Below are 24,652 nucleotides of genomic sequence, written 5' to 3' on the forward strand. Positions count from 1 at the left end.
TCGGACACAATTATATATATATTTAAATATCCAAATTAATTGAAATAAAAATGTATTTACCTAACACTCGCCTCTTTTAGACCTGGGTTTGATTCCCTGCTTAGGCATCTCTGTGTGGAGTTTCTTGATGCTCATGAAGTTCTTTTTCTGAAATGCAGCGTTACTTTTACGGACGATGTAATTCAAGTTTTGTCTCGTTAGACCACAGAGTATTTCCCCAAAGGTCTTGGGGATCATCAAGATGTTTTCTGGCTGAATTGAGATGAGCCGTAATGTTATTTTTGTTCAACAGTGGTTTTGCCATGCAGGCCGTTTTTCTCCAGTGTCTTTCTTATGTTGGAGTCATGAACACTGACCTTAACTGAGGCAAGTTCAGTTCTTTGGATGTTGTTCTGGGGTCTTTTGTGACCTATTGGGTGAGTCTTTTTGGTTGGCCGGCCACTCCTGGAAAAGTTCAGCACTCTTCCATGTTTTGGCCATTTGTGCATAATGGCTCTCACTGTGGTTTGCTGCAGTCCCAAAGCTTTGGAAATGGCATCATAACTCTTTTCAGATTTATAGATCTCAGTCTCAGTTATGTTTTAACAGGGAGGGTAATCGCTTTTTCACACAGGGCCATAAAGGTTTGGACTTTTTTTCTAGAACCTGTAATTTGTGTTCAGCAGTGTTATTATTAACTAATATTTAAATTTGTTTGTTGATCTGAAACATTTAAGTGTGACAAACATGGGAAAAAAAAACTCATGAAGGGGGTCAACCCATTTTCAGCCCACTGCATAGTATCTGCAGATATTCATTTATTCAGCATTCACAATGAATGAAGTGAATGAAGTGAATGAAGTGAATGAAGTGAATGAAGTGAATGAAGTGCTTGTGCTGTGACCTCCAGCAGCATCATGTGTAAGTGTGAGCTTCACACGTGTATTATAATGAACACAAGACTAAAACATGCATATAGCTCCAAGCATATACTTTTTTTTCTCCTTTGTTCTTCCGTCTTCTCAGCACATAACTATGCAGTGAAATCAACACTCAAAACAAAGTATAGCCGTAAAATACCTCCACACTTGGTTGAGCAAATCAGGTAGCGACATACTTTGTCGCGCACACGCACAGACGCAGACACACGCACACACACGCACACACACGCACACACACGCACACCTCTGAACTTGAGTGGCCACAAAGTCAGACATCAGTGAACTGCACAGACTCAAAGGCTGCGTCTCAAATGGAATACTTCCATCAGTACACTTCAATAAGTATACTGTGTACAATGTGTGACAGATGAATACGGTCCCACATCCATTACTGTCGGATGATTGCAATATTTACTTGCTGCTTCCTCTTCTGTTCACCGCTACAGGTTGCTCCTCAGTCGCCAATATTTCAATTTAGTCTTTCCTTGTGGAACGAAGCCAAGATGGCGACTATTGCAGGTGGTGTACATGTCCAGTAGTTTTTGACCATTTTTGAGTGCAACATTCAGGTGCTGACAGTGCATTGCATTTTGCCATACTTCACAGCATGAACGTACTCGGGCACTCAAAATACTAAACGTAAGTATGGAAGTGAGCCAACTCACAGTCTTTGTGCACTAGAACAATTAGTTCCAATTAGGCTGTATAATGTCAGTTTCAACCTGGAGGCCTCACGCAGAGGATGTTGTGACCTTCTCATTTCAAGGTCAAAGAGGCCAAGCATCCATCATTAGACATAGAGGCATGTAACTCTGGACTCAAACAAGTGTTGGCTGCAGTCCATTTGTCTTTGCCAAGAGAACTATGAAAGCCAGGACCCCCAATTTGACTCTCTCCCTCGGACCCCCACCTGCCTGCAAACTTCCTATTTTTTGGCAAGAAAGAAGCAAATAAATGTAGCCAGTGGGGGCTGGGGTGGAGGGGGCCTGTTTTAATGAGGTGATCCAATGTGTTTTCTCTGCCTGTCTATCTTGGTCTGAGCGTCGCTCAGCCAATTAAAGCGTCCCGTCTAGCACCCGCTCTTTGGTTCCGTTGGTTCCCCCCCTCGACCCTCCCTCTAAAGGCCTGGCGGAGCCCTGGGAGGCTTGCTGGGGATAAAACGTGCAGCTGCAGAGAGGCCTGGGACATTTGGGAGCACGATGGCCAGAGGGACGGTGTGCACGTACCTCCGAGGGGTCGTCCTCCTCACCCTGTGGAGGCCGGCGCTGCAAGGAGGTGGGTCACCTTTGCTTGGATCAGCTCTCTCACTCACTGCGGGCAGCACAGACACAACACCACTTAGTCTAATGTTTCATGCTCACATTTGACAGATGGACATGATGCAGTCATTTAGCAGACATCTGCCAAATAGTGACCATGTCTGCATGACTTTGCTTTGAGGAAGATGTTATTTAAAAATTGCGCTTTATGGAAAGCTTAAGAACTTTCTATGTTTTTAGATGACATCATGAAATCCAGGTGTAGTTTGTGTCTGGGCTTTTGCTCTACTCAGGCTTTTTCCACTTGCTGCAGCTCATTAAAAACATTATAAATAGCATGTACCGCATACTGCATACTATCACAACTTTTGTTTGATTCCTCATACGCCTCATCTTCATCATCAGAGGACAGCACACATGCTGCCAGTTGATGAAGATGATGAGTCCGACACTTTTGGTTGTGATTGCGGAGAAGAGTTGTTGCTTCTGCACTAATATTCAAAATCCTGAAAAATCCTAACCAATTTGTACAAAGAGCTGAGATGTAGTATTTAAGATATACTACTTGCAATTGCTTAGTATAGCTTCAATAAACTTAATATATATTTTTAAATAAAACCATTGATATGCAGGTGGGCTGCACGGCAGTCGAGTGGTTAGCGCCACGAGACCTCACAGCGAGGAGACCCAAGTTCAATTCCACCCTCGGCCATCTCTGTGTGGAGTTTGCATGTTCTCCCCGTGCATGCGTGGGTTTTCTCCGGGTACTCCGGTTTCCTCCCACATTCCAAAAACATGCTAGGTTAATTGGTGACTCCAAATTGTCCATAGGTATGAATGTTTGTCTATATGTGCCCTGTGATTGGCTGGCGACCAGTCCGGGGTGTACCCCGCCTCTCGCCCGAAGACAGCTGGGATAGGCTCCAGCACCCCCGCGACCCTCATGAGGAAAAAGCGGTAGAAAATGAATGAATGAATGTTCTGAATGGACCAAGCCATTACCAAGACCGAGGGTAAAGAATACCCAAGTGGTTCTTGCAAACTAACATTGTTAAGTACTGTGCGCGGGCCTCTTTGGAAAAAGCTTGGACATCCCTGGGTTATAGTTAGGACAGTTAGACAAACCTTCTTGCATAACCTAATTAAAATGCATTGTTGGATTAAAATCATTCCCATTCTTTAGGAATCCCTACAGACCTCATTTTTTATATTTAAGCATTTCCTTTTATAGTCCTTCATTGCGCAGGTTTCTATTTTTGGACCTTGTGCTTCATCCCAAAACTACATAGGTGCAGACAGCTCTCATTACAACCAACCTGAGCATGTGTTTTGGATGATTAGACTGAAGACTGATAGTTTTTAACACACACACACACACACACATTCCTGAATGTGTAACATCTGATATTTATTTAAATTCTAGGTATTTTGATGAATTAAATGACACCAGTTAAGAGCTAGCAAAGCCATTAATGAGTGATGAGTCATCCAGTGTGAAGAAATAAATTCCACCATTGCAGTGATATTTTCTTTTGTTTGGGAAACAAAAACGTGTTGAAGGAAACAACCACCTGAGCATGTGAACAGAAACAACAATTCATGAAGTAATCCACTCGGGCTTGACGAGAATGTTGGGTTTTGTTCCGATTGTGTCAAATTTTTCAAGAGCTAAACTGTCAAGCCACCCTCGGCCATCTCTGTGTGGAGTTTGCATGTTCTCCCCGTGCATGCGTGGGTTTTCTCCGGGTACTCCGGTTTCCTCCCACATTCCAAAAACATGCTAGGTTAATTGGCCACTCCAAATTGTCGTGAGTGTGAATGGTTGTTTGTCTATATGTGCCCGGTGATTGGCTGGCCACCAGTCCAGGGTATACCCCGCCTCTTGCCCAAAGACAGCTGGGATAGGCTCCATGAATGAATGAATGATTAAACTGTCAAGTCCTCCTCACTTGATCCATTGGTGAAGTTAAGGGATGCTTCAACTTTGAACTCGTCTAACTATCCACCCAACGGATTCCATGCAAAGGTGTGTTCATACCTGCGGGTGGTGCTGGAGGAGCAGCTGGAACAGGCGCTGGTGCTGGAACTGGATTTGGTCCAGGTGGAGCAGGAACTGGATTTGGACCAGGTGGAGCTGGCGCTGGTACTGGATTTGGTCCAGGTGGAGCAGGAACTGGATTTGGACCAGGTGGAGCTGGCGCTGGTACTGGATTTGGTCCAGGTGGAGCAGGAATTGGATTTGGACCAGGTGGAGCTGGTACAGGATTTGGTCCCGGAGCAGGAGGAGCTGGTGCCGGACCAGGAGGCTTTGGACAAGGAGCTGTAGGAGGTCGGTGGTGTTGGGCTTTAGGACAACAAAAATGATTTTGCTGGTTGCAGTATTAGCGTCCACTCTGTCTCTAAAACTGTACCCCTCAGGTGGATTTGGTGGTCAGGGGCCAGGAGGGTTCAGGCCTGGCACCTATGGTCCAGGGAGTGGTGGAGTCGGGGGTGTACCTGGAGGTTTTGGGGCTGGTAAAACTAACTGGACTTAAATGATTCTTCTTTCATACAAAATGATTTTCTCTTTGAATCATTTGCATGATTATTTCATTGTTGTTCTTCCTGCAGGTGTCAAGCCTCCTAAAACAGGTGAGACTTGCTGGCCCAACTTATTTTTCATCATAAAATACTATACCACGTACATATCAATATACTATATATCATCTTGATCATGATGTTTACTTCTAACACGGTTGAAGGTGGTGCCTATGGTGGTCAAGGAGGAGTGAATGGAGGGTTCGGAGCAAGACAGGGAACTGGAGGTGGAGGACTGGGTCCAGGTGGAGTTTTGCAAGGTGGTCTTGGTGGCTATGGAACTGGGCCTGGGGGAGCTACTGCTGCTGGTTTTGGTCCAGGAGGTCAAGGAACTGGTATGTTAATAATAATGGAGGAATATTGTATTGCACCATACTTACCTTTTGAAAACTAATGAGATGATGATGCGCGGTTCCTGTACAGGTGCTGGTGCCATACCTGGAAAGTCAGGTAAGAAGTCTCATATGAAGCCCCCTGCTCAGCACACATAGATCAGTGAGTCACCTTAAAACCGAAATAAACATTTTCTTTCTTCATCAGCATTGGGAGGCCTGGGGGCAGGGGGCATAGCTGGAGCAACTGGATCACAAGGAATAGGGGCCGGCAGAGGTCAAGGTGCTGGAATAGGTGTCATACCAGGAGGTCCGTGGTCCATTCAGCCACATCTCGTTTTTAAACATAATCCAACAAAACAATTTATGTAGAGTTAATAAACTCTATTCCCGAGTTAGGTGGCTTTGGAGGGGGTTTTGGTCCAGCCGGTGGCAGTCAGTTCCCAGGAAGTGGTGGAACAGCACCCAAACCTCCTAAAACAGGTATTGGATAATCTGCAATGTTAGATCAAAAAAGGAATAAGACTCTGAATTTGGTATGTCTGATTTTGCTGGACCTGGATCAGGTTATAGCCCGGGAGCAACAGGATTTGGTCCTGGTGGTGCAGCAACTGGTTCTGGCGCAACAGGATTTGGGCCTGGGGGTGCAGGAGTAGGCCCTGGGGCTGCAGGATTTGGGCCCGGGGGTGCAGGATTTGGGCCCGGGGGTGCAGGAGTAGGCCCTGGGGGTGCAGGATTTGGGCCTGGGGGTGCTGGAGTAGGCCCTGGGGGTGCAGGAGTTGGGCCTGGGGGAGTAGGAGTTGGACCAGGCGTAACTAGGTTTGGACCTGGTGGTGCAGCCACTGGTCCTGGTGCAACAGGATTTGGACCTGGAGCTACAGGAGTAGGGCCTGGGTCCGCAGGATTTGGGCCTGGAGGTGCAGGATTTGGGCCAGGTGGCGCAGGAGTTGGGCCTGGTGGTGTAACCACATTTCTGCCACAAGGTGGGGCTGCAGGGGTGGGACCAGGTGGGAAGAGCAGTGCCAAAACATCAAAACAAGTTCCAGGTAAAGTCCATTGGTTTTTTTTCACTTTAAAACCAGTTCTCATATGGTTCCTTGGCGCAAACTCTTATATGGTCATAAAGGTGTTGGGGTCCCTGGACTCTATCAAGGTGGATTTGCACCAAGTCAAGGTAAGCCATTGAGACACTTAAACTAAACAGGTTGTAATTCAAATCAGAAAAACACAAAAATACTTTTTCGTATTTGTCCTGGATAGATTTTGGAGGACGTGGCGTTCTCCCTGGAGTGGCAACTGGATCTGGACTTGGCCCTCAGGGGGGTCGGTACTTGGACATGAAATTAGACATGTCTTCATGTACTTAATAATGAAATTGGTGTCTAATTCCTTGCAGGTGCCGGAGTGCTCGGCCAGGGTGGTGTTGGCCAAGGAACTGACAGTAAGTGTGACGATGGTGCCATCCATGAATGGGGGCTACTCCAAGTATTACTTTCAGTATTTCTAGAATGGATTTCTCTCTTTAAGATGGTCGAGGACAGCAGCTACCAGGGGTTTTTCGTGGGTACCCACTCATATCCCCAAAGTCTGGTAAATCATGTCTGTAAAAGTGCTAGTTAGTTAATGAAAGAGAGAATTAAAATGTTTATTTTTAACAGGGTCAGGGAAGTCGAAAAGTCCAGCCAAAGCTGCAGCTAAATATGGTAAAGGACTTTAATGCGGCTTTGTGGCATGTTTGACTGCATTATCCATTAAATGGCAATGTTGTCCACCAGGTGGAGCTGGAGGCGGTGCACTTGGACAAGGTGGCACTTTGGGAGTTGGCACAAGTGGACTACCTGGAGGAGGACTAGGTCTCCCTGGCTTTGGAGGTGGAGTTGGAACAGCTGGTGGAGCTGGAGCTATTCCTGGATTTGGAGGCGGAGCTGGAACAGGAGGTGGACCTGGAGCTGTTCCTGGATTTGGAGGCGGAGCTGGAACAGGAGGTGGACCGGGAGCTGTTCCTGGATATGGGGGTGGAGCTGGAACAGGAGGTGGACCTGGAGCTGTTCCTGGATATGGGGGTGGAGCTGGAACGGGTACTGGTCATCAAGCAGGCATATGTGTTTCCAGAGTAAAACGTGTTATCAAGGAAAGCATCCTTGGCATTGAGGTCCCTCAAGCAGTCATGTTTTGTGCCCTAGGTTATGGTCCTGGATCGGCCAAAGCACGCAAATATGGTGAGAGACAGTGGAAACATTTCATACAATTAAACAACCCCTCATCAGTCACTGAGGGCAGGTTTGACTTCAATTCATGTCCAGGTCAGCCTGGTGGTGCCGGAACCGGTACAACTGGAGGCCTCGGAGGACCGGGAGGAAGTGCTGGTGTTGGCACAGGAGTTCCTGGATATGGTCAAGGTGGCGTTCTCACCAGTCCAGGTGGTGCTGGATATGGTCCAGGTGGTGGACCAGGTAGTACTGGATTCAGACCAGGTGGAGCCGGAGTAGGGTTAGGGGGAACAGGGGCAATAGGATCTGGAGGTAATTATGATGCTTTGGATTTGTAATCAATAGACCAAGATACTATAAAATGTCATTCCTCATTCATATTTCAGGGTATGATGCCAGTGCCAAAGCTCGGAAATACGGTAAGAAAAGCCGTAATTCAAAACATGTGGACGGTTGACCTGTGTGTTTCACAAAAGAGCAAAACATATCCTTCCAGGCATGCTCAGTGGAGCACTAGGAAGTCAAGGAATAAGTACCGGAGGACTTGGGCCTGGTGGTGCTGTCACAGGCCTTCGACCAGGAGGTGGAGTTGGACCCGGCAGTGTTGGCACAGGTTATGGACCAGGGGTAGTGAGACCTGGTGGTGTCGGAACAGGATTTGGACCAGGAGTTGGACCAGGTTCTGCAGGTAAAAGCTATGGACCCGGTGGAGTTGGAACTGGTGGTGCTGGTACAGGCTTTGGACCAGGAGGAGTTGGGCCAGGTGGTGCTGGTACAGGCTTTGGACCAGGAGGAGTTGGGCCAGGTGGTGCTGGTACAGGCTTTGGACCAGGAGGAGTTGGGCCTGGTGGTGCTGGTACAGGCTTTGGACCAGGAGGAGTTGGGCCTGGTGCTTCTGCTGCAGGCTTTGGAACAGGTGGAGTCAAGCCTGGTGGTGCAGGCAAAAGCTATGGACCAGGAGGAGCTGGTGGACCCGGTGGTGCTGGCACAACATATGGACCTGGAGGAGCTGTGGGACCTGGTGCGGGTGCAGGTTATGGACCAGGGGGAGTTAGGCCTGGTGGTGTTGGTACAGGGTTTGGACCAGGAGTTGGTCCTGGTGGTTCAGGTAAAAGTTATGGACCAGGAGGAGCCATTGGACCCGGTGGTGCTGGTGCAGGTTTTGGACCCGGTAGAGGATATGTGCCAGGCAGTGCAGGAACTGGCTATGGGCCCGGAGGTGGAGTCGGGCCTGGAGGTGCTGGCACTGGATTTGGTCCAGGAGGAGTAGGACCTGGAGGTGCCGGCACTGGATTTGGACCAGGAGGAGGAGTAAGGCCTGGAGGTGCTGGCACTGGATTTGGACCAGGAGGAGGAGTAGGGCCTGGAGGTGCTGGCACTGGATTTGGACCAGGAGCAGGAGTAGGGCCTGGAGGTGCTGGCACTGGATTTGGACCAGGAGCAGGAGTAGGGCCTGGAGGTGCTGGCACTGGATTTGGACCAGGAGCAGGAGGTAGGCCTGGAGGTACTGGAAGTCAGACAAAATATTAGCATAGAAGACATGGATATAAATGTGTCATTCTTTGTTTTTGTCATGTTCCAATTTTACAGGTTATGCTGGTGCCAAGTCTCGAAAATATGGTGAAAAGAAACTACTTTGTACTGTTTGATGCCCCTTCAAGCCTAGAAGCCCCACAGTAACTGTCCTCTCTCTTAGGTCTTCCTGGGGGAGCAGGTGTTGGAACTGGACCAAGTTCTGGCCTTGGAGTGGCAGGAGGTTTCCAAGGACAAGGTCCTGGACAAACAGCTGGAGGAGGCGCGAGTGCAGGACTCGGAGCAGGTGGACTGCCTGGTTCTGGTGTTGGAACTGGAGGAGGAACTGGTGGTTTTGGACAAGGCAGCACAGGCGGTATGAGAAGTGGGACGTCATCTTCAAACATTTGTGCTGCTACCTTTGCCCAATGATGGCTTTTAACGTCGTATGGTCATTATTTCAAGTATTACTAACATCATGAACCAGTCTCTGAAATATGCTAACTTCCATCTTTTCAATAAAATAGTTATTAAAATGATTTCTATATAAAGGTTATATTTCAATTGACACTAATTGCCGGCGTTCTTGACCGCAGGTCTTCCTGGTGGCAGTGGAGCTACTGGGTCAGGTCAAGATGGAAGATTAGGTGGCCCAGCAGGGGCTGGTGGAACGGGATATGGACCTGGGGTTGCACCTGGAGCAGGTTTTGGACCACAAGGAGGATACGGTGCAGGGACAGGGACTGGATATGGACCAGGTTGTTATGGAGATATCATTTACAGTGCTCCAACACATAATTCTAAATATAACTGAACCAATCAATTTGCCATTCGTAGGTTATGGAGCTGGGTCAAAGGCTGCCAAATATGGTATCCATATGTTTCTTAATGTATTTTTACATTTGATTGATTATGTCAGATACAGTCTCCAGTCTTCCTAAATGTTGTGTCTAATCCCTTTGAAGGTCAAGGTGGAGCCGGTGGTGGCGCACTTGGAGGTGGAGCGGCACAAGGTGGAGGACCCCTTTTGTTTAAAGCATTTGAAGTGTAATACTGAATATGACAAGATGAGAACATACTGTATATCATTTCAGGGACTTCTTCTAATTTGAGTCTGCTTTTAGTTATTCAATTAACTTTTGCTCTATTTAATAGGTGGCTATGGAGCTGGAGGTTTTGGAACTGACACAACAGCTCAAGGTTTGTGGCAATGAGACAGAATAGTCCATTATTGTCCTCTAGTGGCAATTGCAAGAATGGCAGCAAACCAGACCTTGCGTCTACCAGACATGGCCAAGCTTTTATCAATGTTGCATCCATCACTACAATAATTCTATATTAAGGTATCCTGTGTTCAGGTTATGGGACAGCTGGATCCAAAGCTGACAAATATGGTAAGCAATCATGTTGATTACAATCAGTCCAAGTAACAAAAGCACATTTTGTATTAACGCCTTGACACCGCCATCTAGGTCTATCTGGTGGAGTGTCACCTGGAGCAGGAACTGGTATGAGCGGCCCAATGAATGGTACCCACATTTTGATGAACGGAACCAGCACGGGTGGGGGTGCTCGCACAACTACCAGACCTGGTGGTAAGGTTCTGTCTGAGTGAAAGCTGAACGAAAACATTTGAAAATCCTATAAGGAGGCTGAAGTCAGTAATGCAAATTTCTGCCGGGTCAGGACGTGATGCTACACGAGGCACACTAGCTCCACTTCCAGAAGGTATCCACATGGGTCACACAAGAAAACAGCTTCTTTGTACTTTGAAAATATATGCCTGACATGTTATTTCATCCAGGTGGACGTGGTGCTGAAGTGGGAAAGGATGGAAAAGACATTGATGGAGGTGTGTTTCCAAGAATGAGGACCAAAAAGGAGAAAATGACATGCCCAAATAGTAAATGTTAAATTCTAGTCAGTGAACTTTGAATGAACAATGAATTTCTAGGCGTTCTGGAACTTATTTTAGCTGCCAATATGATCATGACATTGCTACTCTAACAGTCAATTTTAACCATTTTTCCTATTCCATCCAGGTGAGGGTGGTCCCGGCAGTGTGATAGAGGGGTCTGGCATTGCTGCAGGAGAAGGTGTGTTTAAAATGGACTAAGTCCTTCTTGGTAACCTCTTTTTGTATTGAAACAACCTTCTAATGGAAGGTCTGATCCACACCAATGGAGAGGGAGACAAATCATGTTTAAATCTGGAACAGATTTATAAATAAGATATACACTGTTTGATGAAAGTGTGCACATGAATTCACCACTATTGCAACAGGACTCACCGGGGGGGTTGGTGGACGACCATTTGGTGCAGGAGCTGATGGAGATGGTTTGAGGGGAACAGGAATTCCGATCCTTGGAGTAAAACCAGGTACTTTGTCACACATTTGAAATGTGTTGTCTTGCTTATGTTGTCCTAACTGTTCTTACGCAGGTCTCGGTGGGACTCCACTTCCAGGTCAGTGTTTATTTTGTAGACTGGGACTTTGGATGTGTCTTCGTCTTGCTGGTCTTTACATATGTGGCTGTGCCGTTGTTTTACCCTACAGGTTCCACAGGAGCCGCACCTGGTAAGATGGCATCTAAACTTTCAACATCACACTGGTAAAAGACCAAGTCTATAAAAGTTGCATTAGATGATCTTTGTCTTCCATCACTGCAGTTGGCAGAGGAGGTGTCCAACCCACTGGTATGTACACCCAACAGTTTATTTCTGAACTTTAAGACCATTAGTGGCATTCAGATTGGAGATTGGAGATCCCACTGTATTTATAATCAGAAATCTCAAAGATCAAAAACTTCATGATCGAATGTTTACAGGTGCAAGTGGGGTACTGCCTGGTGCCAAACCACTCAAACCACCAGGTGAATGAAAAAACAAATCTCCACTCGACTCTCTCTACCATGTGACAATTCTCATAGGTCTATATACAGTAGATCTGATGTTCTACTGTGCTCTACCTGAAGGAGTGCCTAGAGGTGATACACCTGGTGAAGGAGAGGGGGAAGGAGGTCTTGACAGATTTGGCACAGGAGGAAGATTGACGGGGGTAGAAGGTACTCCTTCTAGTGCAGGAGCAGCAGGAGGAGTTTCAGGCGGCATAAGAGGAACTGGAAGAGGAGGTGGTCCTGCGACTGGAACTGGACTTGGACCAGGAGGCACAGCTGCAGCAGTAGGAACAACACAAAAACCCTCCAAAGGTGCCTCCTTTGCCTTTCAAATATTTACTTCCTCACAAAACATTGGATACTGATCTACTAGTCTTTTTCCGAACACAGCATACAACCCTGATGGAACCAAAGTTGGAGCTTTACCCGATGGAGTAGGGGGTGGCACTGGGATATTTGGAGGAGGTCCAGGAGGAGTTGGCACAGGAGCTGGTGTAGGTGGACAGGGTCCAGGAGGAGTCGGGTTCGGCCCTGGTGCAGCTGGAGGAGGCCCGGGAGGAGTTGGGTTTGGCCCTGGTGCAGCTGGAGGAGGCCCAGGAGGAGTTGGGTTTGGGCCTGGTGCAGCTGGAGGAGGTCCAGGAGGAGTTGGGTTCGGCCCTGGTGCAGCTGGAGGAGGTCCAGGAGGAGTTGGGTTCGGGCCTGGTGCAGCTGGAGGAGGCCCTGGAGGAGTTGGAACTGGAACTGGTGCAGTTGGAGGAGGTCCAGGAGGAGTAGGGTTCGGTCCTGGTGCAGTTGGAGGAGGTAGAACAGGACCTGGCACAGTTGGAGCAGGCCCAGGAGGAGTTGGGCTTGGGCCTGGAGCTATGGTGCCTGGCGGAGGAGCAGGTCCTGCAAAACCTGGAAAAAGTGAGCTACTTAAGAACTGATTGTGAATGAGAAGTACATAATGAAGCTAATATTGTGAAAACCAGTTTTATATATCGGCTTTGCACATTATCTTTGGCAGGTTATGGTGCTGGTGGAGCTGGAGCATTACCAGGTGGAGGTATGCTAATGATATTTTACTTGCTAACTGAAGTGACTGACCTAAAAGGTTTTCTAAAATCGTTTCCTCCTGCTCAGGTGTACGCTTTCCGACAGGGGCTGGAGTAGGACAAGGAGGAAAACCAGGCAAAAGTACTTTCTGGAAGGATTTACTTGCTTAAACAGGAAAGAATTTGATAATTTTTATATTTTTGTCTCTTTATCAGCATATGGGGCTTTTGGAGCAGGAAGCCAAGGTGGAGTTGGTGCTGGTGGCTATGGTGGTCCTGGAGGGGTTGGTGCTGGCACTGGAGGATATGGCACAGGACTGGGGGGTTATGGACCCGGACAAGGAGGTTATAGTACTGGACCTGGAAGCTATGGGGCCAAAACAGGAAGCAAGGGTGCTGGTGGTGGTCCTAATGGAGCTGGGACCCTTGGAGTTGGAGCCGCTGGAGTTGGTCCTGGAGGTTTAGGAGGTGGAGGAGTTGGTTTAGGTGGAGGACCAGGTTATACTGCTGGTGGACTGGGGGGATATGGCGGTAGGTGATATAACAAGGTGCTGTATCCTTAAAAACATTCAGCATTTATTCCATGGTTGTTGTGTGTGTTCTCTTAATCAGGTTCAAGATATGGAGCTGGAAAACCATCAAAAAGTATGCAGAGACAAACATATCCAAGCCTTCTCCAAGACAACATAAACAGAACCATTGTTTATTTGTAGATTATGGGGTAGGAGCCGGTGGTAACGGAATTGGACCAGGTGGCTATGGAGCTGGACCAGGTGGAGCAGGTTCCAGTCCAGGAGGTTTTGGAGTAGGTGGCACTGGACCTGGCAGTTTTGGACCTGGCACCGCAGGAGCAGGAATAGGTCGTGGCGGAACTGGAATGGGTGGCTATGGACCAGGTGGTGTTGCCACAAGACCTGGCCTCTATGGGAATGGTGGAGCAGGTCAAGGACTGGGCATAAGGAAGCCACTCAAATCTGGTAAGATGACAAATTTCACATCTCTGACATTTAAAAATGTCAAGTGAAGACATGTTAAGACTTTTTTCTCTCTCCCCAGGCTATGGTTCATCCTCATTGGGTGCACCTGGGTATGGCAATGGTGGATTTGGCCCAGGAACTGGTGGCTTTGGACCAGGTGCTGCTGGTACAGGAACTAATGGCTTTGGACCAGGCAGTGCTGGCACAGGAACAGTTGGATTTGGACCACGTGGTGCTGGCACAGGGACAGGTGGATTTGGACCAGGTGCTGCCGGGGTAGGACCCGGTAGATATGGACCTGGTAGTGTTGGCACAGGAACTGGTGGCCTTGCACCTGGTGGTTTCAGACCAGGTGGTACTGGTGCAGGAACAGGTGGATTCAAGCCAGGTGGTGCTACCAAAGGAACGGGAGGCTTCATGCCAGGCGCGACAGGCATGGTAAATGGTGGATTTGGACCAGGAGGTGCTGGAACAGGTGCCTTTGGACCAGGTGGTGCCCCCACAGGAACTGGCAGCTTTGGACCAGGTGGCTTTGGTCCAGGTGGTGCCGGCACAGGACCCGGTGGCTTTGGTCCAGGTGGTGCCGGCACAGGACCCGGTGGCTTTGGTCCAGGTGGTGTTGGCACAGGACAAGGCAGCTTTGGAGCTGGTGGCTTTGGTCCAGGTGGTGCTGGCACAGGACAAGGTAGCTTTGGACCAGGTGGCTTTGGTCCAGGTGGCCAACAATATGGAAAAAGAAAACCACTTTCGCCTGGTAAGTTACATATCAATATCATTGAATTTACACATAAAATGAAAGAAATCAGAACTGAGGATGGAAGAGGTGACAGGTTTTATAAAGACGTACCAAACCCTAGCACCTGGTCCCATTTATCCCAACAATTCAACCTCAACTAGTTCTCCTCTGTGCTCCGAGTGTTTCTCTGACTGACCATTAACGTACATTTAAAAATCATGCATTCATTTTCTATTTCTTTTTTTTGTTTGTTTTTTTAGAAAGTAAGTGATAGTCTACATGTTATTCCAACAGGAGGTGCCGGTTCTGCTGGTGTTGGACTTGGTGGTTACGGCCCAGGGGCATATGGCCCATCAGGAACTGGGACAGGCGCTTTTGGCTATGGGCCTGGGGGTGCCGGACCTGGAGGCTTTGGCCCAGGAGGGACTGGAAGTGGACCGGCGGTGGGTGGAGCCACTGGATATGGACCCGGTGGACAAGGAACAGGGAAACCGGCGAAATCAGGTTACGGCTCGTTGCTAGGAGGAGCAGGATATGGACCAGGTGAAAAAATAATGACTTGTAGTACTGCTGGTATTAACGTCCATTTGAGCATCAAATGCAATACAACTAAAAGTTCCCTGTTTACCAGGCGGTGCTGCTGGCGGTCTTCAAGGTGCAGGAACTGGAGGACTCCAAGGAGGGGCCCAAGGTTAGTTAGATTGCTCCAAACAGAAATAAAAGTTGAAATAGACACAAACATACAACATGAGATGAGTAATGAATAATTTGCTCTAAAAAGTCAAATGTGTGTCTTTGGCTACAGTTCGGGGGGCTCTCAATGGCTTTGGTGGAGGAGCAGCAGGAGGCTATCCAGGTAAACACTATCGTCATCATGCTTAGTCTTGTCTCACAACATTCTCTTCCATTGGTATAAAAAGTAATACAAGAGATGGCTATAGAGGCACACCCTGATGACATTGCTGGGCAAAAAATAATAATTATGACATGACTTTGTCTTGTCTCCTGTTTCTCTCCTGTAGGATACATGGGGGCTGGACAGAAATGTAAGATATCCAATTATGTCCTCTGTACCTTTCATTCACTAAAAGAACAAATTGTATGGTCTAAAGTATAGGGACGCAACTTCTAAACACTTCATCAATCTGAAATGTTCTTCTGTTTGAAAGAGTAGAATTTACCAACATAAGAGTGGGAACTGCCTTAAGACTTGTCCCAGTTCTTTTGCCCATATAGTGAGAGTTGCTATTCATACAACACATCTTGGTATGGTGACAGAACGCTTCAGAGTAAACGTCCTTGCTTCCTATGTCCTCCAGCAAGTGCACAGAAGGCTGCCAAGTATGCAGCCATGCAGAACTTCTTGGGAGCTGGAGCCTACAGAGGTAAGAATCCCACCGACTATAAAACTTTATATAACTGTAAACGTTATGCCGATACTAGGGGTGTAACAGTAGTCAATACTGTAAACATCAAAATGGCTACATCACTGATAAATGTTAGTCACAGTGTTTTAGAGTCACTTCAATAGCATGTTAGTGTGATAGCAGTATATCCAGGAAGAGGTCAGCCTGTGTGTGTGTTCATAGTGTGCGTTGTGACTGTAGGCGCTGGCTGTCAGAGTAAATACTGCGGCCGAAGAAGGAAGTGAGAGAGAGCGGCAGACAGGATGTGACCTCATTGCAACAACAGCGGTGCTAGACTGATTCCATGATCCCAGGCTGTACACGTCCTACCTTGCATTGGAGCCAGAGCTTCAGCACATCATGAAGATGTTGTGAACTTCGAGGCCATGGTTCTCATCGTGTCGGCGTCATGATTCCGTTCAAACTTGAGGAATCTTGACATCCATGCTGAGAACCATGGGAAAGAGGACTAAATATTTCTTTTAGGAACATGTATGAAGTACTGCTGATGCTAGCCTGATGCTAACTGGGCTTGGAGGCAATGATGTGCTGAGGACTTGGCCTACCTTTGACACTGCTGATGAGGAACAACACACAGTGTGAGATGATAATGTAACATACAAAACACACTAAATGTGACGTGAACATATTACGTACTATAACAACACCAGAGGAGCCTCCATCCATGACTGTGTGTTTGCTGTCTACTGTGCATCACTGTACAAGTCTTTAAATTATACTGACAACTAAGCTTGTTATCTATTTAGTCAAGTGTTACAATTGTGTATTATTTTGTGTTACGCTCTACACAAGTGCATCGTTTGTTTCCTACATTGTTGATGAATGCGTGTTTCATCAAAGCGCTGTGTGTGCACTTTTTGGGGGGAGTAAATGAATCTCATCTTACACTCAAGTCGTGACTTCATCATGTAGCTTATTTTTAATTAACATATGTGGCCAATGGGCAAAACACTTCCTGATAGTGCTTTTCAATAAAAGAAATGGCTAACAAATATTTGGACGCTGCGACTTTATTTTGCAAGACTCTCTTAAGACATTGGAGAGAGAAGTCAGTCTGTTGTTGTCACCAAGGGTGCGTTTCTGAAATCATTTGTACACTTACATGTTTCAGATCATCACACAATTTTAAATAATTGTCACTAACAACACAACTGAACACAAAATACACTTTTTATTACTAAGAGAAAAAAAACACTGTTTTTGGAAGGTGTGTGAAACAGTAAAATATGGTGGTGGTAGTGTGATGGTCTGGGCCTGTATTGCCGCTTCAGGACCTGGAAGACTTGCTGTGATTAATGGAACCATGAATTCTGCTGTCTACCAAAAGGTTCTAAAGGATAACGTCCAGCCATCTGTTCATGACCTCAAGCTGAAAGCAACTTGGGTTCTGCAGCAGGACAATGATCCAAAACACACCAGAAAATGAATTTGAATGAACTTGACCTGAATCCTATTGAGATGCTGTGGCATGACATTAAAAAGGCTTCATGCTGGAAAAGCCTCTAATGTGGCTGAATGACAACAATTCTGCAAAGATGAGTGGGCCAAAATTCCTCAACAGCGCTGTAAGAGACTCATTGGAAGTTAACACAAACGCTTGATTGCAGTTGTTGCTGCTAAGCTTTTCACTGAGGTAATCGCTTTTCCACACAGGGCCATGCAAGTTTGGATTTTTGACTGTTTTTCTAGTCATTGTTAGGACTTGCTTGTGCTATGAATCTCTCCTATTGTTTGTTGTCTGTGATGAATAGCGCGCATGATAGAAGGCTGGGGGCAGGGAGGCGGAGCATTAATTGGGGCGTTCATAACACTTTCGTACTGCTGGTGGGAACCTAACTGGTGTAAAACACACACACTTCAATGTGACTTCCTGGAAGAAGCACACAGATGTGACTGCAAGCTGATCCTTCGCAAGACGACATACTCGGAGTAACAGGACCAAGAAGGAGGAGCTTAAGTTCTATACTGGGACAGTTCCACTTTTTGGCAGCCAAAAGAGTAAGAGCGACTATCTGGTGTCAGTGGGTCAGGGTTTTTTTTCCCCCCTCACACGACCACTCCTGCACATTTGCAGGAAGTCTCACACACAGTGTGACGTCACAGGGCAAGAGACAACTTGTGCTAGCAAACAGTGGCAGCAGCATATGTGCATGCACGTTTACCACACATGTGCACATCCGCATGCGACCATCAAGCTGCTGGTGTCTTTTGGGGGACCACCGCCTGCACACTGACACTGTGGGGAGACCATGTCGCGGCGGGACCAGAGGTTTCGAAGAGGGATGAAAGGACGGTAAGAAAAGTCATTCTCTCCTGAGGCGCGCACATGCAAGTTAGAACCAGAAAAATAAAACAAGCAAGCAGCAACGCGGCAAAACCCTCACACTTCCTGGATAGATGAACAACATTGTCAACGATCTGCTTTTTCTTTTGGATGAACGTGAGATGTAGCCCAACTCGTGACTGTTTTATATTCTAAACTCTACTGAATAAACCTCTACATGGGATACTGTGCCCAAAATCAAACAAATTAAAAAACACATATTATTTGCCATCCATCCATCTTCTATACCGCATATCCTCACTAAGGCCGCGGGGTGTGCTGGAGCCTATCCCAGCTGACGTCAAGCGAGAGGCAGAGTACACCCTGGACTGGTCATTATTCTTTGCGTTATTGTAAAATACTCCTCGATCCTTGATGTGGCACGATACAACTAATGATGTTATTTTTATTTAGTCCACATCGCTTATTTTTGTGGCAGCAGATTGAATTGATCTTATACATTCATACGTGTCCTATCATTCCTTTCATTTCAAAAGGACGGGGAACAAGTGAAGCCATGTCAACACGACCCAAACCACGTTGCGATAACAACTAGCATTAGTCACAGATCAATTAAAAAAGCGCTTCATGTTGTTTTAGCGCTCTTTGTGCTAGTGTGACCTGTAAGGTTCAGACCGGAAGAGGAAACATGGAGTTGTCCAGGAAGTCACCGCCCACTCTGCTTGTGCTGCTGCACAAAAAAGCAACAACTCTTTCATGCTGGACATCAGCATTGTTCTACAGTCTACTCACAGATACTGTACACATTGGTGTGTGCAGTATTTGTGTCAGCTATCATCCCACATCCCGATCACATCCCGAGCCTCAAACTCATCACACCCTGCCAAGTACTCGCCCCAAATGCCTCACCAATCTAAGCTTTTCAAAGCGCCACCCCGGTGAGGCACTTTGTGAGAGTTCAATATGCATATTTTTAACTAATAATAGGCTATATTGAACCATATCAAACAGCATGATTTTTGAATTAATATATATTTCAAAAAACGTGATGAAGTCAAACTGTGTCACTGAAACCAGTAAGTGGTGAGGGACGACTGTACAACATTTTTGATTATCAAATACAAGTACATTTCTCCACACATAGTAGTCTTTTACAAGTGAATCACATGCTGAGGAATGATGTCAAGTCGCCTTCATGATAATGTTGTTTTTCATATTTACAGTGATTGGTGAGTGACTATTTTTAGACACTCATATGACATGTGACTCATCGTGACTATGTTACTTAGTGAGAACACCACCAAGAAGCAAACAAATCAATAGGCACCTTGTTGACAAACGAACACAGCTGGAGCCTATCCCAGCTCACTACAGGCAAAAGGAGGTCTTACGCCCTGGACTGGTCACCTGCCACCAATCACCGTGCACATACAGACAAACGTTCGCACTGTTAAAAGTCCTCCTAGGGGAGGAACAAGGTCAGGCAGCATGTAAACTCCACTCCAGTTTTCTTTCTGACTGGCACGCTGCATACTTCCTTCTGGTGTGCAGGTGCTGGGACTGTGGGTGCATCCTGTCTCACTGGTACTACGAAAAAGATGGACAACTCTACTGCAAGAAGCACTACTGGGAACGTTATGGAGAACACTGCCAGGGATGCAAGGAGACTCTTGCCACAGGACTCGTGATGGTAATGCGATCAATTTCAATTTCATGTGAAATCAGAGGGTATGCTTGATGAAAGAAAGACTACTGCCAACTAAGTCCACTTGTAAAAAACATTGATTTGGCATGTTGACATTTGTTGACAGGTCGCTGGAGAGCAAAAATACCACCCTGAATGCTTCACCTGCATTAAGTGTCAAATGTTCATTGGAGATGGAGACACCTACACACTTGTAGAGCGTTCTCAACTCTTTTGGTAAGTCAGCTGATGTCAGTGTTGTCCTAGCAACAGGTTATTTAGTGTCTTATTGGCCCATATTGCATCATCTTGCAGTGGCCACTGTTTCAGTCAGGGTGCAGCAACATTACCGTCATCACCCATCAAGAGCCCCCACATGGTGGCGCTAGTGTCACTTCCTCCACAAACAGGTGGCCATCGAGGGCTGACCGTCACCACTGATCTCAGCCAGGAGACTGGCCCTCTCGTTACTGTGACGGCGTGAGTCACAAACCAATAATAAAACATTGGGTTACTTCATTTCTTATTTTGCTGAATTTCTGTCTTATTTTCCATCCTTCTTTATCCTTCCTCAGGCTAGACTCAGAAGCCCTCGGCCCTGACCTCCTGTCCTCTGTCCACATTGGGGACCACATCCTGGAGGTCAATGGCATCTCCGTCCACAGCGTTTGCCCTAATGAGGTTAATAGGATTATCCATCCATTAATGATTAATCAGGCAAATAAAGCCAATCTAAGGTTATTCTTCCTGTAGGTAAACCTTGTGATCCAGGACACTAGCAAACCACTACAGCTTACAGTTGAACACAATCCACAGTCCATGAAGTCAACTAAAGTTCAGGAAGAAAAACTGGCTTCGACACACGCACTGCCAAAACTGGAGGAGGAGCCTGGATCAGAGGGGGAGGCATATGAATCAATCAGAACAAGTCTCCCCTCGCCTCAGAACCAAGGAACCATGGGAATGCGATCCAGACACATCCTGTAATGTTGGTTCTAGAATAGCTCTGATTCCTGACCGTCTTCCTGGCTCAGTTTGCTTTCTTCACTTAGGCGGAGCTGTAGCATCGAAAAGTGCTCCTTGTTGCCTGGAGCGCTGACACTCCTATCCCAAAAGAGGGACATGGTTCGGTCTGAGTCCCTGCGCACTGATGCCGGAGATCGAACCCATCGTATCTTCAGGCCATCAGACCTTATCCACGGAGAGGTGCTTGGCAGGGGCTTCTTCGGACAGGCTGTCAAGGTAGTGCTAGTGTTTAATGGTCATAACATGGCTGATTGTACTTTTAATCAAAATGCACTGTAACCTTCATGGTGCTGTCAAGGTGACACACCAGGAGACAGGAGAGGTGATGGTGATGAAAGAGTTGATACGTTTTGATGAAGAGACACAGAAGACCTTCCTGAAGGAGGTACTGAGAAGGTTCTTAGTCAATGTGTGAGGAGAGTTGGAGATGAAGGTTTGATCATGCTTGTCTTCAGGTGAAGGTGATGCGCTGTCTGGACCACCCTAACGTTCTCAAGTTCATTGGACTCTTTTACAAGGACAAGCGGATACACTTGGTCTCAGAGTACATCCAGGGAGGAACGCTCAGAAAGACCATCACCACGATGGTAGAGTAAGAAAAATGAATGGTCGGTGAAATCAATGTTCATGTGTCAGGTCCGTGCTGTTGTTTTAGGACAAGAATTTCTCATGGAGTGTAAGAGTGAGTTTTGCCAAGGACATTGCAGCTGGAATGGTGAGTCTTTTGCCACTATGAAAAATAAGACAAACAACAACTTATAATATATTGAACACATCTTATCTTTTAGGCTTATTTACATTCCATGAATGTCATCCACCGAGATTTAAACTCACACAACTGCCTGGTCAAAGAGGTAAGATTTACATTTACAGTGGCCTGCCGTTTTCGGTCAAACATGGTGCCTAACAAACTACTCATTCATTTGATTTCATTTCGACGCAACAACAATGTCATATAATTAATGGGGCCTCACTCAGTAACATGTTCAGTAACATGTAAATGTTCTGCAGCACATCCATTCATCCATTTTATTTGCCGCTTAATCCTCACTAGGGTCACAGGGGTATGCTGGAACCTATCCCAGCTGACTGTGGGCCAGAGGCGGGGTACACCCTGAACGGGTTACCAGCCAATCACAAGGCACATACAGACAAACAGCCATTCACGCTCACATTCATACCTATGGACAATTTGGAGTCGCTAATTAACCTAGCATGTTTTTGGAATGTGGGAGGAAACCGGAGTACCCGGAGAAAACCCACGCATGCACGGGGAGAACATGCCAACTCCATACAGAGATGCCCAAAGGAGATTCAAACTCAGATCTACCACATTTCCTGACTGTGTGGCCAACATGCAAACCACTAGGCACCCGTGTGGCCTGTTGTCAACAATCCCAATCCCAATGTCAACAAGACAAACACATTCAACAGGGGAAAAGCACTCCTGCATCACATCCACAGAGAGGTCTATCAAGGATGACGTCTGTTTGCCACATGTAATCATTCCGTGGAACAGAGTGACCAAACAAAGAATCCTCTCCAGAGCTCATTCACCCCTCTATGATGTCATCACCAGTCGACTCTGTTGTTCTTTGTTAACTAACAAACTTACACCACAAAATGTTTTTTATTGAGTATAGCTGCAAAATAACCAACCACGGGGCCAAAGAAAATTGCAAGTGTGAAGGTTTTAGATCAGTTTCCAACTACACGATGCAAAAAGCTTTCTAGTCATCTAAAAAAAACGATGACTTCCTTTTTAGAATCAGTCTGTAGTGGTGGCAGACTTTGGGCTCGCACGTTTGGTGAGGGATGAGAAGAACTGGAAAAGAACATCTTCTCTGGAACAACCTCCAAAAGGGATGTTGTCGGAGCTCCGTAAACCCGACCGTAGGAAGCGCTACACAGTGGTGGGGAACCCCTACTGGATGGCCCCCGAGATGATCCGTGGTGAGAGCGCACACACTCAATGTAATATCTTAGCGTGCTTACATCATGGATGGATATGTGTGGGTTGTAACTTCACAACTGGAAATTCTACCATCAACCTTTATGGTAAACAAGTTGACTTCTTTCAGGGAAAAGCTATGATGAACGAGTGGACGTCTTTTCCTTTGGAATCATGATCTGTGAGGTAGGAAAGACTTTCTTCGCGTCTGTGTGATGACTGAAGATGTTTCCATGGACACTGAGGCTGGAGGTTCATAATGAATATCAAATGTCATTTTATCAACTGAATCTTTAGATCATAGGCAGAGTGAGCGCCGACCCGGACTACCTTCCACGGAATAAAGACTTTGGGCTGAATGTTGCTGCTTTCATTGAGAATTACCAGCCTGCAGAGTGCCCTTTGACCTTCCTGCCATTGGCTGCTCTCTGCTGTGACCTGGATGCTGACAAGCGGTATGAGCTCACATATTCACCAAACATTTTAACTTTGTAACGCCCCACCTTTAAACTCTTCCAGGCCTGCCTTTTCAAAGCTGGAGGAGTGGCTGGAAAACTTATTGATGCACATAGACATCGGCCTGCCTCTTCTCTCAGAGTTAGGGCAGCTCTGCAGAACCTTCTGGAAGAACCACAACCAGAACACAGTAGTTGACTGCCACAGCCAAAACCAATCTCCACCTCCAGAGAGGTCCGGTCCCATACATACTTCCCCAAGCAATGCAAACAACCACACTGAGACACATTGCCTTCCTCAAAACCAGAAACAAACAAGCACACCTCCTGACCAGGCGGACAGTGGCCACACACACCTCAGCCAAGCGTATCAGGAAGAAAGAGCAAACACTAGGCAGATGTGCTGCTTATCTGCAAACAGTTTATCAGTGTCGGACACTTCTGAAAACGATGGACATGACCCCTCAGGACAAAACCAACTCAAACCTCTACAACCCCCAAAGACCGACAGCACATCTCCAGGACTGTCCAGCAAGACCGGAAGGGTCTGCAAAGCTTTGTGGAGCACAACCACAGAGGACGACTCTTCACTATGACTGCTTCATCTTTGAGGGACTGAACATAACATGAGGCTCAGGACAAACAAAAATGTATGATCTATATTAATAAGTATTTCAAACTAAAGTCTTTGTATGAATCCTCATCGTAATAACTGCATATATTACATTCGCCAAACAACAATAAATAATGTCATACAACAAGCCAGATGTAAGCGAATTAAAACATTTTGGACTCCCAACAGTCAGTCTTCAATGTCTTCAATGCTAAGCTAAGTTAGCTTGGTGTAAAACTCACCTTTGTGTCCCCAAGCTTGTCTTTGCTGTTCGTCCTTCCAAGAAAAAAAAATATGATTTCTTAAACATAATAAATTAAAGGCAAAAATGCTGAGTCATGACATAAGGACCTCACACGTGTATTTTTAGGACTACCTTACATTTGCCTGTGCAGGAAACATTAATTAAATTCAATAACGTCTTAATTGTATGATTATCTATCACCAACATTATATTGACATAAATCAAACATAACGGTATGTTATGGGCAGTATCGTTTACGTCTTGTTTAACCGAGCTAACAAACGTCACGCTAGCTGCTGCCTTTTTTCATGTAGCTAGCTGCTACCTTAACTAGACGCTAATTCGGAAATGAGGCATCATGAACTAAACGGTTCATTTATATCTCATTTTGTGGAATGATACTGTTGGCCAAGAAGTAGTTGTTAAGTTGTAGTTGTACATAATAACTGCGCTGCCAGTTAAAGTGCAGTGTACTCTATCTACTACAGTATCTGTAGCGTTCGCCATGCTCATA

The 24,652-nt window shown here is 46.5% G+C and overlaps 4 protein-coding genes and 1 long non-coding RNA gene across 6 annotated transcripts; 4 read left to right on the forward strand and 1 right to left on the reverse strand.

The window, feature by feature from the left end:
* Positions 1–1,323: 1,323 nt before the first annotated feature.
* LOC144894600 (uncharacterized) lies at positions 1,324–24,645 on the reverse strand. The gene is made up of 5 exons (XM_078787951.1): positions 24,625–24,645; positions 24,137–24,170; positions 12,134–12,604; positions 11,780–11,983; positions 1,324–2,231 (listed from the first exon to the last, which is right to left on the reverse strand). Exons 1-5 carry the CDS (start codon positions 24,643–24,645, stop codon positions 2,038–2,040), a joined length of 924 nt encoding a protein of 307 aa, XP_078644077.1. The 3' UTR covers positions 1,324–2,037.
* On the forward strand, positions 8,892–10,425 carry LOC131138269 (uncharacterized). The gene is made up of 8 exons (XM_078787931.1): positions 8,892–8,904; positions 8,995–9,186; positions 9,407–9,568; positions 9,648–9,680; positions 9,776–9,823; positions 9,966–10,010; positions 10,169–10,204; positions 10,283–10,425. The coding sequence occupies exons 1-8, from the start codon at positions 8,892–8,894 to the stop codon at positions 10,423–10,425; spliced, it is 672 nt and encodes a 223-aa protein (XP_078644057.1).
* On the forward strand, positions 13,433–15,145 carry LOC131138270 (uncharacterized). The gene is made up of 4 exons (XM_058087066.2): positions 13,433–13,718; positions 13,798–14,472; positions 14,749–14,997; positions 15,086–15,145. Exons 2-3 carry the CDS (start codon positions 14,161–14,163, stop codon positions 14,974–14,976), a joined length of 540 nt encoding a protein of 179 aa, XP_057943049.2. The 5' UTR covers positions 13,433–13,718; positions 13,798–14,160; the 3' UTR covers positions 14,977–14,997; positions 15,086–15,145.
* On the forward strand, positions 15,270–16,869 carry LOC144894568 (uncharacterized). Its single transcript, XR_013625190.1, has 4 exons — positions 15,270–15,310; positions 15,477–15,500; positions 15,774–15,839; positions 16,062–16,869. It is a non-coding gene; the product is annotated as an uncharacterized LOC144894568 (long non-coding RNA).
* Positions 17,738–24,096, forward strand: LOC131138576 (LIM domain kinase 1-like). Of its 2 annotated transcripts, XM_058087606.2 has the most exons (16): positions 17,797–17,879; positions 17,956–18,174; positions 19,717–19,855; positions 19,977–20,086; positions 20,165–20,329; positions 20,425–20,530; positions 20,603–20,832; positions 20,902–21,091; positions 21,174–21,260; positions 21,331–21,462; positions 21,531–21,590; positions 21,664–21,729; positions 22,642–22,828; positions 22,957–23,012; positions 23,124–23,281; positions 23,346–24,096. In XM_058087606.2, the coding sequence occupies exons 2-16, from the start codon at positions 18,131–18,133 to the stop codon at positions 23,875–23,877; spliced, it is 2,262 nt and encodes a 753-aa protein (XP_057943589.2). In that variant the 5' UTR covers positions 17,797–17,879; positions 17,956–18,130; the 3' UTR covers positions 23,878–24,096. The 2 variants fall into 2 exon arrangements, with proteins under 2 accessions (XP_057943588.2, XP_057943589.2); XM_058087605.2 differs by having other exon boundaries at positions 17,738–18,174.
* Positions 24,646–24,652: the final 7 nt, after the last annotated feature.

This window comes from Doryrhamphus excisus, linkage group LG21 (assembly GCF_037039965.1).
Source record: "Doryrhamphus excisus strain RoL-2023G ecotype Guam linkage group LG21, RoL_Dexc_Guam_v1.1, whole genome shotgun sequence".
Classification (NCBI taxonomy): domain Eukaryota; kingdom Metazoa; phylum Chordata; class Actinopteri; order Syngnathiformes; family Syngnathidae; genus Doryrhamphus; species Doryrhamphus excisus.

What these genes read in the sequence shown, in the direction of transcription:
- LOC131138269 (XM_078787931.1), top strand. An exon ending in TGGAGGTGGAGCGGCACAAG is followed by an intron (nt 9,824 to 9,965) that starts GTGGAGGACCCC and finishes TCTATTTAATAG; the next exon opens with GTGGCTATGGAGCTGGAGGT. An exon ending in ATCCAAAGCTGACAAATATG is followed by an intron (nt 10,205 to 10,282) that starts GTAAGCAATCAT and finishes ACCGCCATCTAG; the next exon opens with GTCTATCTGGTGGAGTGTCA.
- LOC131138270 (XM_058087066.2), top strand. Translation starts at nt 14,161, where the DNA reads ATGGTGGATTTGGACCAGGAGGTGCTGGAACAGGTGCCTTTGGACCAG. An exon ending in AAGAAAACCACTTTCGCCTG is followed by an intron (nt 14,473 to 14,748) that starts GTAAGTTACATA and finishes TTATTCCAACAG; the next exon opens with GAGGTGCCGGTTCTGCTGGT.
- LOC131138576 (XM_058087605.2), top strand. Translation starts at nt 18,131, where the DNA reads ATGTCGCGGCGGGACCAGAGGTTTCGAAGAGGGATGAAAGGACG. An exon ending in ACAACTGCCTGGTCAAAGAG is followed by an intron (nt 21,730 to 22,641) that starts GTAAGATTTACA and finishes CTTCCTTTTTAG; the next exon opens with AATCAGTCTGTAGTGGTGGC. An exon ending in GACCTGGATGCTGACAAGCG is followed by an intron (nt 23,282 to 23,345) that starts GTATGAGCTCAC and finishes AAACTCTTCCAG; the next exon opens with GCCTGCCTTTTCAAAGCTGG.
- LOC144894600 (XM_078787951.1), bottom strand. Translation starts at nt 24,645, where the DNA reads ATGGCGAACGCTACAGATACT. An exon ending in TGGCGAACGCTACAGATACT is followed by an intron (nt 24,171 to 24,624) that starts GTAGTAGATAGA and finishes TTTTCTTGGAAG; the next exon opens with GACGAACAGCAAAGACAAGC. An exon ending in ACAAGCTTGGGGACACAAAG is followed by an intron (nt 12,605 to 24,136) that starts GTGAGTTTTACA and finishes CACTTTTTCCAG; the next exon opens with GTTTTGCAGGACCTGCTCCT.